The 18,536-nt window shown below is 43.4% G+C and overlaps 1 protein-coding gene across 1 annotated transcript; it reads right to left on the bottom strand.

Annotated features, from left to right (window-relative positions):
• Positions 1-393: 393 nt before the first annotated feature.
• Positions 394-18,409, bottom strand: usp33 (ubiquitin specific peptidase 33). Its single transcript, XM_053628426.1, has 24 exons — positions 17,905-18,409; positions 12,777-12,873; positions 12,474-12,527; positions 12,263-12,325; positions 10,800-10,952; positions 10,571-10,661; positions 9,979-10,048; positions 9,071-9,184; positions 8,395-8,473; positions 7,034-7,337; positions 6,783-6,896; positions 6,563-6,675; positions 6,283-6,455; positions 6,064-6,134; positions 5,826-5,859; positions 5,561-5,606; positions 5,080-5,260; positions 4,618-4,744; positions 3,907-4,076; positions 3,216-3,297; positions 3,027-3,135; positions 2,261-2,363; positions 2,037-2,105; positions 394-1,933 (listed from the first exon to the last, which is right to left on the bottom strand). Exons 2-24 carry the CDS (start codon positions 12,858-12,860, stop codon positions 1,776-1,778), a joined length of 2,562 nt encoding a protein of 853 aa, XP_053484401.1. The 5' UTR covers positions 12,861-12,873; positions 17,905-18,409; the 3' UTR covers positions 394-1,775.
• Between the last annotated feature and the right edge of the window lie 127 nt (positions 18,410-18,536).

Raw genomic sequence — 18,536 nt, 5'->3', positions numbered from 1 at the left:
TTTCAGCCGACCAAAATCAAAACTGACATTTATACATTTCAAAAGCACAGATACAGCATTCAGTAAAAAAAATTTAAAAAATCAAGATATTATATACAAAAATTAATGCTTTTAAACAAGCTGAAGGTGATCTATATTTAATTTATGCATTTTTACATACATATTTCAGGATGTGGGTTTTTTTTTTCTTCGAGCATCTACATGCGATCAAGAAGAGCTTAGACTTTCCTATGAGCATGCTTCCGGGATCTGGGTTAGCGTGTTCTATAGGTCTATACACATTCTAGCGGATCACATAACCTTCTGAAATAAATAAGAGACTACACAGAGCTCTTTAAATACAAGTACATTCATAGACAGACATTGGGGCTGGAGCATGTGCTGCTTTTACGGTACTAAACTGAAAGGGGGGGGTGCGGTTGGGAACGCTGAGATTCCTGAGATTACCATATTTTCCGGAGTATAAGATGCGTGGGTTGTTTTGTCTTCTAGGAAAGCGAAGTATTCATTTTAACTTCCGTATTGGCCTGATTCTAGTACACATACTTATTTGGTGTTAACTCGGGTGGGTACAGGATGTTTATGAGCATCTATATTATGAGAAGCCAAACAATTCTACGTCTAAAGTGAACAAGATTTCGTCTTTATTAGGACATAGGGATTAAGATCGCTAAACTACGGCAACATTAAAGGGACAAAAACTAAATTCAACTATACTAGTAAAGGTCACGAGCATGTTAAGTAAAAATCCCTACTACATTACTGCAACTTATGCAACCAATATCTCTTAAACACTGAGGTGACCCATATTCCGGAAAATACGGTACTTGGAGCTTTTGATCCCCTCATAATCGCACACGTCGCTCACAAAGACGCTTTCCCCGTAGCTTAGAGTGCACCTGGATATATATATATATGTATATTACACACACACACATCCTTTACAGTATTTCTGAGAATTTTTCTTTAAAGAAGCAATAAAAGTCAGGTTTTATTAGTTTGATAATGGTCACACAATTCGAGCGATTCATTACGCAGCACCGAAAGGTGTTGTCCAGCTACTAATCAATGATTAAGCATTTTTTAATACATAATTATGTTTATCGCTCCTTTAAAGGGATAGTTCGTCTAAAAACAATGAAAATTTACACAATGAAATTGTTTGCTAAAATTCTTTCAATCGCCACAGATATTTCTGTTATTTGCTTTTGTAGCAAAAAATTTTTTCGGACAATGTCACTAACGTAATAGAAATCTATCACACGCAAAAAATAAATTAATTCCTGCTCAAACCACCTGTTTTTTTTTCTGGGTGATTTACAACCCTGTATAGCTTACAGCAATCTTAAAACGTAAAGCGTAATGTTATGGGGCGGCCAGTTTGGACAACCAGCATCGTCTCTTTATTTTATTAGCAAAACAATCTGTTCCACAGGCTCTGCCTTCTTAGGTTTGAAAGCTGGAAGTGATGCATGTGATTAAAAAATGGTGTGTATTTAAAGGAAAGATTTTACGTGCGATAGACTTAGCATTACTTGTTGCCGAACAGCAACATAGGAGCAAAAGAAAAAATGTGTCAATTTGATTTTCAGTACAATTTCCCCTTTAAGTCTAACTAACTAACTAACTAACTAACTAACTAACAGTGTCGTATATACAAACATGAGTAATTCACAACGTTTATTAACTTATAACTTTGTAAAGAATGCACACACAGGGAATGAAGAGTGTGTGAGGGAAAGGCAAGTGCAAAGTGACCGATTTCCTATTTTTCTCTACAGGGCACGAGTCTCCACCTCGATCTTCTCCTCAGCCTGAGAGGCGTCGGGGTCCTGGTGGCTCACGCTGGGTCGCACCGTCACCACGGGACCGCCGCCATGGATCAAGTGCAGGAAGTTCCACGTCTCCTCCGAGATCTGACCCGAATCAGCGCCTGAGGAAGAGAGGACATGGGACCACGTTGTTGTTCAGGAAAGAAGACAAATCACGGTTTAAGAAAACAAAAAAAAAAACCTAAAACAAAAACACATGGTTACCTTGCTTGAGTGTGACGTGGCCGTTTTTGCTTACAGCTATCTTCGAGTTGTCGATAGGTCCTGGAGGATCTGAAAGAAGAAGAAAAAAAAGTATATTCACACTTAAATGAAATTTCTGAGGGGAAAGAGGGTCAGAGTAAAACTGGAACATAGTAATTTTTGGTTCTGTGCATATTTTTGCACATCGTCATCACCATCATCACCATCATGTCATGCACACTGACCGTTGTCCTTGCCCTTTACGAAAGCCTCCCATTCACGGAACCAATGCATGCTGATGCAGTAGATGACCACGGGGGACTCCTCCTCCTGAAACGCCTTGTTCAGCTGAACAACGAAAGAAATACACACACACATGAGAAAGGGAGAGACAGGGAGAGAGAGATCTGAAACGCCTTCGCTGCTCAGAAAGTGCTCCAACATGTGGTTAGCGTGAGTTGGAAGGAAGGAAAGAAAAAACAACAAGGAAAGAATAAATGGAGGGAAGGAAAAATCTAAGAAATCAACAATAAAAGGAAGGAAGGAAGGAAGGAAGGAAGGAAGGAAATAGAGAGACAGGATAAGTGGATAGATAGGAAGGAAGGAAAAACAAAGAAGGAAAGAATAAATGAAAGGGAAAGAAAAGAATGAAGGAAAGAACAATGAAAGAAAAGCAGGAAGTACGAAGGAAGGAAAAACAATGAAAGAAAACCAAAGAAGGAACGAAGGAAGAACAGAAGGAAAAACAAGGACTGGAGGAAGAAAGGAAGGAAGAAAGGAGAATAGTTAAGATGGGGGAAAAAGATGATAAAATGAAAGAAAGAGAAGGAAAATGAGAAGAAAGAAATGAAGGGGGGGGGGTGTAGTAAAAAGACCAAGGTAGGAGTGAAAAGAACAAGGAAGATGGAAAGGAAAGAAGAAGGGGGACAGAATAAAGTGATGAATAAAGAAAGGAATTAAGGCAGGAAAGAAAAGAAGGGAATAGGAACGGGTGAAAAGAAGGTGTCTCACCCGTACGAACATGTCCAGCTCATTCTTGCGCCGTTTCTCCAGCTTCTCGATCTCCAGCTGGCAGGTGTGGCAGACGTACAGATGGTTGACGGCTGGCCCTCCTCCATACCTAATCACCATGGCAACCGTTACAAACCCCAGTGAAAAACACACACACAAACACACACACACACTGTGATCACTGCATACCTGCTGTACAGGTGGTCCCAGACGTTTTGGGGCAGCATGACCACGAGCTCATCGATATATGCAGCCTTGTGGGGCGGAACACCTGCAGAGAGGAGAGAAACTCAACACTCCGGAACACAATCTCGCAGAAGAGTTCCCTTTCTCCACTATTTAAAGAAGGAAAGAAGGAAGGAAGAAAAAAGGTAGAAGCAAAAGGGAAGATGAAGGGAAGGGGTAAGAAAAAAAAAAAAGGAAAGAGAAAGGAAGGAAGGAAGGAAGCAAAAAAGGAAACGAAGGAAGGAAGGAAGCAGGGAAGGACAGAGGAAAGGAAGAAGAAGGAAGAAGAAGAAAGAAATTCCTTTCTTTCTGCACTAATTCTTTTATTTAGTAATAACAGTGAAGATGTCAGAACTATAGACTAACACTCAGTACAGAAATTGGTTTATTCAGTGTTCAGTACTTTTCCACTGCTTTCGACTCAGAGTATAAAATCAGAGCAGAGGAGCTGGCTTTGTGAAACATTCTGATTTATGGCTTTATGTGAAATCGCTCCTCAACTGCTTACAACGGAAAAGAGGAAGCAGAAGGGAAAGTGAGTTGAGAGGAAGTGGACAAGCGTAGGATTTAAACTCACTCGGATCAGTCTGTGCTGCTGTGTGTAGGGGTGTAGTCATGGAGGTAGTGGATTAAAAAAAAAAAGCCGTCTCCTCACCTCCGTGTGCGCACAGAAAGTCACGATTGGAGATGTGCCCGGGCTCGGCGAATGTCCGGAACTTGTTGAGCCACTGGCGCGAGATGTAGAACTGCAGCAGGCTCGGCTCCATCATGTCGAGCAAAGCCGACACTCGCCGCCTCTCCTTCTGCACCTCCTCGCTGCTCTTCCTGGAGCACATGTTAAAACAAACAAAAAAAAAATGCATCAAATCCTAAAATTATCTCACTGCACCAATCCAACTGGCCATGCCCCCTCATCTCCCTGCACCAATCCAACTGGCCATGCCCCCTCATCTCCCTGCACCAATCCAACTGGCCATGCCCCCTCATCTCCCTGCACCAATCCAACTGGCCATGCCCCCTCATCTCCCTGCACCAATCTGACTGGCCACGCCCCCTTATCTCCCTGCAGCAATCAAACTGGCCACGCCCCTTTATCTCACTGCACCAATCCACCTGGCCAAGCACCCTTATTTCCCTGCACCAAGCCACCTGGGCACACCCCCTTATCTCACTGCACAAAGCCACCTGGCCATGCCCCCTTATCTCAGCACCAGTTCACCTGGTCCCACCCCCTTTAGCTCTCTGAACCAATCCCCATGGCCACTCTTCCTTATCTCTCAGCACCAATTCACCTGGCCATGCCCCATTATCTCTCAGCACCAATTCACCTGGCCACACCCCCTTAGCCCTCAGACTCTGGACTTACTTGTAGAAGAGAACGTAGGCCTCTGCGTTCTGGACGCAGGACTCCGAGACTTCGGTCACACTCTGGTCGTCAAACTCATACCACATCTGGTTCAGGTCGTTGCGGCAGTAAGCCACGTAGTGACCACCTGCACACAGGAATACCACAAACTCATGTGACCTTTAATATAACTCAACATATGTAAATATTACAAAAGAAATTCTTCAGCAATCGTAACCAGCTATCGTTATTCATTCCAAAATGGCAAACTTCCACGCACTTTTGTGCGCAACACTACAAGGTGAAGTGGCTGTAGAGTTCATAACGTTTTTAATTTCTCACCAATGCTAACATTTTTACTTTACTGTTATTATTTCTGAAAATTAGATACTGTTTCATTGCAGCTGCACTGCAAATCATCGACTCTGTTTCTGTTTCTCTCTCTCGTTCTCTCTCTCTCTCCAGCAGCCAATTAGAACTTACTGCTGGCAGTGCCGTGGTGACAGATGACGGACAGCAGGTCGTAGGTGGTGGTCTGGGCTGAGCTGTCTTTGGCCAGGAAGGGCTGCAGGTCCAGGCCGTCCAGTGGGAAAGAGACGTGAGTGCTGATCTTGGTGGAGAACATCAGCTCGTGCCTGAAGCGCTTCAGATGAATGCATAAGATCTGAAATAAGAGGAAATATTCTTTTTAGGAGTTCCCTTCTCAGCAATGCAGAATGGACTCAGGTCATCAGGGTGTTTAACACCCACAAAAAAGAAACCAGTCAAAGAAGAAGAAGATCGCGATGTCTTTAGCGTCAAAAACAACTGATTCATCGCCACTTGTTCTCCGAGAGTTCACTTGTTATTCGTGTGGAAATATAAAATTAGCAAAACGAAAGGTAACCTTTTAAGACTGTATATGTTAACAGACAATTACACCATTGTACTGAATTTAACACAGAAACAGATTTTCATCACGCACCTCTGGCAAACTCTGCACTTTGCAGAACTTGACTCCATTTCTCAACCTAAAAAGATAGAGAAAAACACACACACAAACAAAGTTGAAACCTTCCGAAAAATGATTAATAGTACTACACTTCCCGGACTGTATGTTTTTTTTGTTTTTTTTTTATTAACCTTATTGTAATATGCAAAATAAATAGCTGTATAGTAAACACGGCTATATAATAACACTAATAATCTAATACCACAATATTTACACTAGTTATATTCACCATACTCACTTCTTGCACTTTTCACAGCTGTACATGTTGTCTCCTAAAGTGAAAAACAAATATGTAAATATTCTTTGTGGTCATTTAGGGGCAGGATCTATAATTGCAGGTTTGCTTTTTTCTCTCTCCAATTTTAAAATACTGCGATAAACGGCCCAAACTACAGTACCCATAATGCACCTAAATGTGATTTGTATGATGATAGAGAGAGAGAGAGAGAGAGAGAGAGAGAGAGAGACTTACTTACCTTTCAGTTCGTCTCGCGCGAAGAAGGCAGCCAGACAGTCCTGCAGCGTGACCACCGGGCCCCAGAACCAGCTACATATAAACAAAACCGAGAGAATAAATTATTAAAAGCTCAAGGTCTACGATATATTGTATGTGATGGAGTAAAAATGATTCCTGTTTCAAAATGGCTGCCGCTGTTTCAACACCACACTGATATATATGTTTAATACATAAGCACCTCTTGATGTACTCGAGGACGAAGGCAATCCAGCCCTGAGGAGCGTAAGCCTCACCACACGAACCCGTCTTCACCAGCGACGTCTGATGAGTGGCCGAGTGAAGCCTGGCGAGATCCTCTTTCCCGGGAATGGGCAGGGAAATGTCCTGGAAGTTCTCCAGAGTCACTGACACCTGAGGAGAAGAGAGCAGGTTCATATTATTATTATTATTATTACGTACTAGAAAACATTTAAAAAGACACCACGATGAGCATGCACGCACGCCTCGGAGTGACTCACCCTGTCGCAGGTCAGGCACTGAACCGAGCTGACGATGGTCCCGTCGAAAACATCGGAGATGACGCTGCGGTATTTCCTCTGCCGCTTGCTCTTTGGGGGAGCAAACATGCTCACTGATCCGGACACACACACACACGCGTTCAATCAATCAGCTTTTTTTTTTTTTTACGCCAAAGAGTTTCGTGAATATTTGAAAATTCAGAAAGTAAAATTCTGCTACCTTTCTTGTGAGCTGGGTTGAAGTTCGGCCACATGGGGGAGGATTTGGGCGGGCTGCTGGACAGTTTGGACCCAATGTTCTCACCGCCACTGATCTGGATCTCCGTGTTGCTGTCTGAAGGAAGAGGAGAAGCGGGCGTCGGATTAAAAAAGCCACGGAAAGAATAATCTTACGGAGCGTCCGGCGTGAGCTGCACCTGCACCTTCGGACCAAACGGGTTTGAGAATTTGAAGCACAACCAGAGCACTGACCCGTGGCCTTGCTGTGTTTGATGGCTCCCTGGCTGCTGATGATGGTCGCCGTGTCCTCGTCCTTGTCCAGGTCGGCTCGGTGCAGCTCGTTGATGAGGTTCTTGTCCCTCTGCCGCTCTCGGCTCGCCTTGTCCTCATCCGAGATGAGTGTGTTGGCTTCGTTAGCCTCGTGAGGTTCGGCCGGCTCGTCTGGCTCGTCTTCGTCCGCCCCTTCGGTCTGACTCTGGTCCTCGAGTTCTTCTACCGGCTCCTTGAGCTCCTCGTGCAGCTGGTCCATCAGGCAGCGTAGAAACTCCTGAGAATCCTGAAAAGAGAGACACACAAAGATGTTCACACAGTTACAAAAAAATATATTCAACAGCTCTACGAGTTATCGGCTCGGACTAATTAACTATGAAGGTTAATATATGTTTATTTAATACCCTGCTTACAGCAGATAATTTAACATCAGGCAAACTGCAAGCCTCAATCTGTGGGATTGTTACGCTCCAGTAGCTGAAAAAGTACTTCACTTAGATAAACCAAATATCCAAATATCCACAAGCTGTTACAGAGGATACATCCGAGAAGGTTCAAAAGTCCTGGATCACTACCAAGAACTGTTTACTTCATAACATCAGCTATCAGGTTTTATTGACTCAATAAACACATAACACAGTCTGTATCGGTCTTATCATTCCCCGGTCACTGGCTTTTGGTGGACGGCCTCCTCTAGACCTCCTGTAGAATCGCGGCTGTGCCATGTTCTTTCCGTCTTCTTATATAATGGATTTAATAACGCTCAAAGCACAAAATTTGGGATGTATTTTTCTTAACCAAACCCCAATTTATACTGTAACAGAACTACGTTCTGTAAGGAAAAGTCAAATCCAAGACCAGGTTGACGTCAAGTCAATATCGAGTCCGAATGAAAGTGAGACTGTGTCAAGATCGAGACTGAAAACAATCAAGTCCTTTGAGCCCATGCCTGTACTTTAACTAGTCCGTGCATTACACCAACGATTAGGCGGTCTTCTAGTAGAACAGGATGAAGAAGAAGAAGCCTTTATTTGTCATGTATACATTACAGCACAGTGAGATTTGTTTTTTTCCCCCGCATATCCCATCTTGTCAGGATGTCAGAGCGCAGGGTCAGTCTTGATACGGCACCCCGGAGCAGATACTGGGTCCAACATTGGCAGCCTGGCGGTGCTGGGGCTTGAACACTTGAAATTCTGATCAGTAACCCAGAGCTTTAATACGTTAACTCACTAAAGTTTACAAACTCTCAATCGAGACCAAGACTACAGACCAAGAATCTTCAATCTTGTCCACACACACAGATCATGGATAGAACGTCAGGTATCTGGTGAAGAACTCACCTGTTGGGAGTAACCTCGGAACATTGGATTAACAGCTTTGATGCCCTGGAACAGGTTTGTTGGGACGACATAGGAAGGCCTGCAAAGAAATAAACACACACACAAAATGGATCAGTCTGGATACGAACACATTTATTCGTAAATGATTCACAGAAGCATTTACACCAGAAATGTGGTGTTCAGGAAAAGCTAAACGTTCATACCATACACCGTTCAGTTGCAATTTTGTCAGTGATGCTCTGGACAATGTTCTACTGGGAAACCTCGGTTTCTGGCATTCATGTGTATGTTACTTTGACACGTACCACCTAACTAAACACTGTTACAGACCAAGTACACCCCTTCATGGCAACGGTATTCCCTAATAACAGTGGCCTCTTTCAGCAGGATAATGCGCCGTGTCACACTGCAAAAACTGTTCAGGAACGGTTTGAGGAACACGACAAAGAGTTCCTGGTGTTGATCTCAATCCGATCGAACATTGAGCATGTGGGACGTACCGGACAAACAAGTCCGATCCACGAGTTAAATGACACACCACAGCACACCTTCAGAGCTCTTGTGGAGTCCATGCTTCAACGGGTCAGAACTGTTTTGGATTCACAAGGAGGACCTACACGATATTAGGCAGGTGGTTTTAAAGCTATGGCTGATCGGTGTATATATATATACCCACCTGTTTTTGTGCCACAGGTCTGTAATGAGCTTCTGGTAGCTTTTACACAGTGCCGGCTTCTTGTCTGTTCGGACCAGACCACCGCAGTCTATGAAGAACTGAGTGAGTGGAGGACTGAAACACAAAATACAGAAGAACACAATGCTATGTAATGACACAAAGACAAAAAGGTGCTTTAAAGCAAAAGTAAAAGAAATTTATTAAAAATAAAATCATTAAATGCATTATGTTGCATTTGTAGTATACGGTGTAGTTTAATGTTTGTCCCATTAGTGTTACCAAAGTCCAGCCCCAGAGCTACAGTCCTAATCCTAAGGTCTGTCCATAAGTACATGTTCTGTCTAGAAGTACATCCTTAGCAACAAGTCGTTACTTGAATTCCACTACTCGTAATAAAACGCCCTAGATCAACGACATCGTCACATCCTGAAGTGTTATATTCCTCTTATACGACAGCAATTTGCCGAGGTTTGCCATTTTTCATTCGTTGAAGATTGAAGTCATAACTTTTATCCATTTATAGTTACGTTTAATGTTCCATGAAACAAGTTTGTTTCTCTCACCAGCCCTCTTTTTTTTCTCTCTTGATGTTAATATGACCGTAACAGCACTTTTCATATTTTTAGAATGAACTTCCATAGGCTTTGGAAATTTGAACAATTAGGCCGATGATTATTTATGATAATCTAGCTTCTGGACTTGAAAGTGACCATCACAATCCTAAGGGGGGGGGGGGGGGGAGTAACAGACGTTTTTAAAAAAACCCTTACCTGACTAGGTCGTAAAAAGTTGTAACAAAGCACAGCGGCCATTTTTACACAGTGAAAACAGTGAGAGAAGAGCGATTTTCACACTTAACGAGGTGAGGAAGGTGAAGATAAATAAATAAATAAATACGCGTCTCTCACCAGTTGGACAGCGCCTGTAGTGCTGCGTTCATGTAGCAGGTGTTGCCGATGTTTTTCAGGCCGGTCAGACCTGCAGGAGAGCAGAACGAACGTAAATCAGGGTTTAAACTGTGCCACAGGGAACATGTCGTTCATTATCCCTTAGTATCTAAGTCCAAGTGTGTGCCTTTATTAAGAGTAGTTATTAAGAGTAATAACAAGTAGTCGTAGTTATAAGACACTAATAAGACAGTCGAAGTAAAACTTTCAGCACTAAATATTAGGGGTGTTAACATCAGCCTTGCACATGACATGATACGAAGAGATTCTGAGTGTGTTTTATTCCTCTTATACCTCAGCAATGTGATTTATTACACAACACATTGTGCCTTTTATCCGTTTCTACTAACGTTTGCAGCAACATTTATTGCTAAAACACTAAAAACCAGTTATTGCTTATGCTATAACAACTATTTACAATATATACTTGTCCTCCGTACGAACGAATTGTTACTATAGTAACGGTGATGCCTTAGAAAGGCCGCTGCTGCTGTAGAAAATGATTTAACACCTTCTAACTGATCAGATTTTAGAATTTTTGTTTTTGACTTACCTCTGGTCCTCGGGTCTTCTTCATCTTCGGTGTCCATGTCCAGATCCTCGGGTGCTCTCAGGACGGTGGGGCTGCCCGGAACTCTGGGATCCTGATCACACAGGGTTATGCAGACAGTTAATCCCCTCAGGACTCGAAGAGTTTATTTAGCACATGCTCGAGCAGATTAATTAACGTATGCGGAAGAGTAAAGGCATCACGTTCACCAGACACTTTGGGTGTAGGTTACCTGGCCAGGCAGCGGGACAGGTGAGATGGGTTTGGCAGCGCCAGGGGGCGGGGTTACAGGGCCCAGCTTCCTGTCCAGGAAGACTTCCTTGGAACAGGCGTAACACCAAACCCTCAGCGTGGTCAGATTCACTGTCAGGTTGTGTTGCGTCTCCTGGAAATCCACAGGGATTTAGACGAAAAAGTTTTACGTAGAGATATATGAATACACATTATATACACGTTCAGAAAGAAAAAACAATTCCCAAACCACGTTTGGGAATTGTCACATCGGAGGGCTTGTACGTTGCCTTTGAGATGGAAATAATGCAGGGCATGGTGGTACTTTATGACACCAATACATACACTCAGTACTGTTCAGACATTCCCAAAATCAGATTCCCAAATCAGTGAAATATTCCACCATTCCATTTTCTCCAGGAAAAGGAAGCATATGGTGTGGGTGTGTGTGTGTATGTGTTAGTGGTGGGCAGTGTTGAGAAGTGGGGCATGGCAGGGTGAGGACTGGTCTCCAGCAATGCGCGCGCACACACACACACACACACACACACACACACACACACTGCAGTGCAGAAGCCACTACATTATTCATGGCGATGGATTAGCTTTTCCCTGCTCCTTCCATTTGTGGGCAAAAAAAATACAATCTGACTAGCTGTTTCTGAAGGACATGAAATATTCAGAGGCAGACTGGATAAAGGCTTTAGCAACGTGCTTTAGCTTCACAGTGCACAGTGCTGGCTCTGAGCCTCACGATTCTGCACAAAGCTGGCCAAAATCAGCAGTAAGTAATCAGCACACATTCTGGCTCATACCTAAAAATCCCTATCCATCAGCAATGTTCTGAATCATCCCTAAATTACAGCCAATGTTGACTCATCCCGATTGACCAGCGGGTGTTCTGACCCGTCCCTAGCAATCTGTCAACGTTCTGGCTTATCCAGACTGATCAATGTTCCCACTCATCCCTAACAATCAGACAATGTTCTGACTCATCCCTAACAATCTGAAAATCTTTAGACTCAACTCACATGTTATTGTTAATACTATTATTAATGTGTTTTTTCTTCTTCGAGTTTGACTCAGTGATTAGTGTTTGCAGCGCTCCTAAGCTCGGTGTGAGCGTGCTGATGGAGCGTGTGTAAGTGTTTGCAGCACCTCTGAGACTAAGCCCCTCGTACTTTCGTGAGACTGAGCCCCTCGTACTTTCGTGAGACTGAGCCCCTCGTACTTTCGTGAGACTGAGCCCCTCGTACTTTCGTGAGACTGAGCCCCTCGTACTTTCGTGAGACTGAGCCCCTCGTACTTTCGTGAGACTGAGCCCCTCGTACTTTCGTGAGACTGAGCCCCTCCTGTTTTAGTGCCAGAGTGTATGTGAAGACTTTAAATCTGTCAGCGAGTACGTTTAATGTGCGTAATCACTTAATGATGGATTTAAAAAATGAAACTCGAAGGATCACACACCTGAGAGTGGACCGTACTGTGGTCGGCGTGAGACTCTCCGCATCCGACATAAGCACAGCCATTCTAGAGGGAAACAAATGCACACACACACACACAAACTTAATATATAAAAAAAATACATTCACGTTCATTCTTTTAAAGAGTACCAATATTTCTGGAGTCCACTGTATAATCCTGCTTTTGTTTGGGTGTTTTTTTTCGCTTCACTTACTTCCAGACAGGCCCACAGGTTCGGCCCATCGACATTGCAGTCCTGACACTGGCCCTGAAATCACACAGTGACGTTATCAGTAATATACAAATAAAAAATATAAAAAGGCTCCATCAAACATTTAATTTAAATAATTTGAATATAAATATGTTACTTATAGCTCAATTTTAAAATGTATTAATAGATAGATAGATCGATAAACAATGACAGAGTGACAGATATAAAATAAATAAAAACATGTCACGTTGTTAACGGAGTTGATTTCAAATCGTAATTACCATGGATCGGACCGTGTCTACTCACATGAGACTTTTGGATGAGCTCCTCTTTAGTGATCTCTCCGACGCACTCCAGGTGCGGACAATCACAGCTCGAGGCAGCTGGCATCCCTTTACCACAGCTGAGAGCGAGAGAGAGTGAGAGAGAGAGAGAGAGCATCAGAGAGAGTCAGAGTCAGAGAGAGAGTCAGAGAGAGAGCATCAGATAGAGAGAGAGAGTCAAAGTCACAGAGAGAGCATCAGACAAAGATTTAAAGAGAGAGAGAGAGAGAGAGAGAGAGAGAGAGTCAGAGAGAGAGCATCAGACAAAGAGAGTCAGACAGAGAGAGAGAAAGAGTCAGAAAGAGATAGTGAGAGAGAGCAGTGAGTAGATCAGCAGCAAAAACATGAGCTCCTAAACAAACATAAAATTTTGTTGGTTTTAAGTAGAAAGGAAAGAGAAGAAATATGCAAATTTAATGCTAAACATCCAGAAGACACACTGGACAATACTGGCACATATTAATCATTTATTTTGTCCAAAATGAACAAAAAGGTGATACTACGCTAATCCGCTAACTGGGACATCAACCACAGATCAACTACAGGATACCAACTAAAAGAAGAGCAAGAGAAACTTAGGGAAACAGAGGAAAATGACTTTATAAAAGTATACGTAGAAGCAAACTATCTACAAAAGGTAACTAGGCATTGATTTTACCCTGCTAACCAGTATCACAGCTAGCCGTAACAGTCCATCAATGGCTATGTTTGAAAAATCTGAGAGACAGAGCTTTAGCACCCTTGCAGAAAGAGTCCCAGATTCAGTCTCAAACAGCAGCTGACCACCTCAATTGAGGTATTCAAACAGTCCCACAATCAGAGCACACCCAATCTAACAACCAATAAGAACAACCACACCACCTCCACTAGCCTCCAGCTCACAGCCAACTAATAACCCAACAAACCAAGTATTCAGCTAACCACCCCACTGACCAGCCAGCTGACCACACCCTCGACCAGCCAGCTGACTGCCCCGCTGACCACCCCGCTGACCACCCCCTCAACCAGCCAGCTGACCACCCCGCTGACCACCCCCTCGACCAGCCAGCTGACCACCCCATCGACCAGCCAGCTGACCACCCCATCGACCAGCCAGCTGACCACCCCACTGACCACCCCCTCGACCAGCCAGCTGACCACCCCATCGACCAGCCAGCTGACCACCCCATCGACCAGCCAGCAAACCACCCCATCGGCCAGCCAGCTAACCACCCCATCGACCAGCCAACTAACCACCCCATCGACCAGCCAACTAACCACCTGACCAGCCAACTAACCACCTGACCAGCCAACTAACCACCTGACCAGCCAGCCCACAACACCCGAAGACTGCAGTTCTTACAGATTCCAACGGTTGCAAAGTTCTGGTGTCCCACCACGGACACTGCACTCAAGCTACTCTGCCAGTCCAAGCTATATTACCCTCAAAACACAGTAATTCACCCTGGCACAAACGACATGCACTCCAAAGGAGACAAAGTAACAGACTCAGTGAAGAAGATGGCTGAAAACGCTCATATGGCGTTCCCAAAAGCCAGTATAACCATTTCAACTGGGTGTTTTTTCTCATTTAAAAAAATCATGGAAAATATCACCATCATTGCACAGCATCCAACCATAACAGACACACACCTACTTGACCACACCAGGAGGGAATCAGAATCTAGAGAACCTCAAGGCCAAAGACCATCTACCAACTACCACAAACCCCACCAGCCACCTAGACAGAAAGGACACACACACCACGTGAGGACACCTTAGCGCCATGGTCAACAAATCCCAGTCCAACCAATCCCATTCTAGCAAAGCACAGCCTTCAAGGACTGAATTCAGACATGCACAGGGACAGGATCGCGTCTTAAGCAGTGCCCTGTGGCGAAGGGCACCTTATAATGAAACTCCACCTCTTTTACCTCTGCAGCATCCCACGTACGCCGATGTAGTTTGATGTAATACATACTCATAACTCCACAGAAATTGGAAAGGTGCAACAACTACTACAATTCATTTGCAAAATACTTACATAGCCACTTGAACTAATCAATCAATCCTATGTGACAGACACGGAAACTCGCTGTCCCTCAGGATACGAAGAAATCCTTCTACCATCCCATAAAAAGCGGATATAAAACATGGCTGAGACTCTGGGGGAGTAATCACTTGGTATAAAGACGATCTTACACCCTACCTGTCGATTGTTTTAAAAATAAAAATAAATAAATAAAGAGCTCACATTTGGCATCAGCTTAAACAGGGTGTAGTGAAGAATGACAAAAGCCTATTTATCTGCGCAGTTTATACTCCACCTGCAGAGTCCCCATACTACAGTGATGACTTTTTCCACAATCTCCACACAGAAACCTGCCATTTCCAGGCTCATGTTGTGTGGAGACTTCAACGCCAGGACAGGTTCGGAAAGTGATACCACAGATATCCACGGGGAAAAAAATAACACATTTCGCCCTTACAACAAAACGAAGAGTCAACCCAGATCCTGTTATAAATAAGAATGATAAGAAGTTAGTGCAGGTCTGTCGAAGCCTGGGCCTGTACTGTAACGCTAGGATCCGAAGGGACCCGTCAAGTCGCTTCACTTATTGCTCAGCTCTTGGGTCTAGTTTAGTTGATTATGCCATTACCGACATGGACCCCTCCTGTATATGTGCATTCACTGTCAGACCACAGTTACCTTTATCGGACCTCTGCCGAACTCAGCAACCAAATAACCACAACATAAATCTGTGCTATAAATGGACCCGCAACAGCGTGTCTGAATTTTCCAGTATGAAGAGCTCTGCAGATGTTACTAATCTTATTAACCAATTCTAATATTATTCTAATAACCGAGTTCCAGCCCAACCAAACTAACGGAAACCTAGCAGTAAAACAGACCGATGGAATATACCATGTACCTGCAACCAAAGCAAACCCGTGTAAAACGAATAAAAATCGTAAACAATGATTCCATCTGTTACGGAACGTGCACATGCAAGAAAGAAACTCCGACAGCTAGCCCACCTAACAAACACCACAAACTATTACCAAACACTGAACTCAGACTAAATTACTGTTCTTAAGTACTTAATAACTATAAACTGATGATTTATAAGAAGAAAACAACAACAACAACAACAGCAGCAGCAGCAGCAGTACTACCACCAGACATTAAGGGGAAAGTCCAGTGAAAGGTCCATTAATCAAAATCAGTTCTGGGAGAAATAAAACAATTAAAAAAAACGCTAAACAAACCCAAGACACCTCCGTAAAAGACCTAACAATATGGAAAAACCTATTTGGAATCACTCTTTAAAGAAGTCTCCCCACATAATCTTACAGAAGATCATTTAAAAAAATAAATAATCAGAACCCACTTGATTACCAAATTACCAAATGAAGCTCAAAGACAGAAAAGCATGTGGCCCTGACAGCATCAGGACAGAAATGCAGAGGGTCTTCTTGGTTCTCCACACTGGATGTGTTCCTGACCTCTGGAACCAGACGGCTTATATCCCTGAGATAAATTAAACCCAAATAACTACCAGGTCATCTGTGTGAGCGGTGATGAGGAAGGTTTTCTGCTGTATCATCATCAACAAAATAGACCTCCCGATTAGAACTGGGTGTAAAATCTTTGACGGTGTTATTGCGCCTATCTCGCTCTACAGATGTGAGGTTCGGGGTCCACTCGGGCAGAATTAGGCTAATTGGCATTGATTCTACCATGCACAAAAGAACTCTAACATTTTGGAAACAGATTAAATCAAGTAACAAAAACACACTGCGATATGAAGCCCTGAAAACCCAAGAGCTGTCAGCTGGTCCTGAGACTCACTAACACGGTCAGACAGTCAAAGAGTCAGAGTAAGAGAGAGCCATAAAGTGAGAGAGAGAGAGTCAGTCAGAGTGAGAGAGTCAGAAAGAGTGAATTAGAGAGGGAAAAAGAGTCAGAGAGAGAGAGACAGAGAGAGAGAGAGAGAGAGAGACATAAAGCGAGAGAGTGTCAGAGTGAGAGAGTCATAAAGAGAGTCAGAGTGTGAATTATAAAGTCAGTCAGAGAGTCAGAAAGGGAGAATTAGAGACAGAGAGAGTCAGCGAGATGGAGTCAAAGAGAGAGTCAGCGAGTCAGAAAGAGAGTCAGCGTCAGAACTGGATCGATCCCAATTCCAATCACCCCAAAAGTTAAAAACTAAATTTAAATTAATTCTCGTTTCCTAAACCAAAGACGCAAGAAGAAAAGTGTGGGGTCCAGATTAAAATGAGCCCTCATGCATTGTGGGATTGTTTTCTGCAGCATTGTGCGTTACAGAGTGACTCAGGATACAAGCAAAGCTGAAATCAAAGCGTCCAGCGCTCCACTGACACAGCTCTCTCTCTCTCTCTTTCCCCACTCGCTCCGTCTCTCTCTCCCTCTCTCTCTCCATGTCCTCCCCGTCCACGATCAGACTTACACCCGGGTTTGTTATTGTCTCTGCACCTGTGTGTGGGTGTATAATCCCGGGTATTTGGTTATTACACGACTTGGTGGCGCTGGAACCAGAGCTGTGGTGCTATAAACAGGAAGTAAAGCCTGCACCAGAGAGAAGATCTGAAAGCTCTGAGAGAAAAACGACGCTGCTGATGATCAGATGTGGAGAGAGAAGACACACAAGAACAAAATCCCATTATTTATAACTCTTTAAATCCAAACCGGTTCCAACAAACACCACCAGTCTGTTTGTGTTACGTGTTAAAGTGTTCATCATTATGTTGAGGCTTCATTTCTCATATGATTTAGTCTTAAATAAAATATTTTCATGCGACTGTGAAGAGTTCAATGTACACTAACTACCGCTGTGAAAATGAGCGCTGCGCATGCGCACTGCGTCCTTACGGCTATTTGACAGCTGTGCTATCCTGACCCAGCTAATATTAGCTAGCTAGCTGTTAGCCGACCTACGGCTTACGTAACTAAACCTAACGAGTGTTCATTCGATGATTTAGGAATAGAAGCATTTAGGAATATACATATATATATATTTATATTTTAGAAACAGTACATTCTGCCTGGTAGCACATTAGCGTTAGCTAACTTATCTACCGTTAGCAGAGCTGGCGCAGCTGCACGGCTTTACCTTCAAAGCAGCGCGCGGCGACGTAAATAAAAGCTTCCGACTTGCTGATGAAGATCTCAGAATCCCGTCCTCGTCCTTTATCACGCTACATCATGTTTTTTTTTTTAAATATATATTTTTTTAAATCATCTTATTTTGTGACGCGAATACTGTAGAGATCCGCCTAGCAACGGCTGACATTCACTATCCTCGCCCTGTAACACAACATGATGCAGTCGTTACCGCTGCTTCCGGTTCGGAGCAACAGAAAGCGGCCGAATTCCAAACGCCTATCAGATCCCTATACATGCGCACTACGTACTGTGTGGAATAACGGAAGTCCACCGACTACGTAGTGCACTACCTTTTTATTAATAAGGCGCCGTTTGGTATTCCGCCAATGATTGGGCGTAAATGTCAAAAACAGTGACTCGCCCTCCAGCGGTCAGACTCGGGAACAACAAGCAAAAATCCACGCAGATTTGAATTTTGATCTCCCGGCCCAAGGGCCACTTAGTGGACAGTTGAGGGAATTACTCAAAATCAGATTTTTGATATACATACACTACAGTATAATTATTTATTCTCACACAATTTTTAAATTATGCATGTTATATTATCAATTAGTTTAATCTTAAATATTTCTCCAGAGA

This window comes from Ictalurus furcatus, chromosome 7 (genome assembly GCF_023375685.1).
Source record: "Ictalurus furcatus strain D&B chromosome 7, Billie_1.0, whole genome shotgun sequence".
Lineage (NCBI taxonomy): Eukaryota > Metazoa > Chordata > Actinopteri > Siluriformes > Ictaluridae > Ictalurus > Ictalurus furcatus.
The sequence above is the reverse complement of the archived record's forward strand: the minus strand, read 5'-3'. Positions and strand labels throughout refer to the sequence as shown.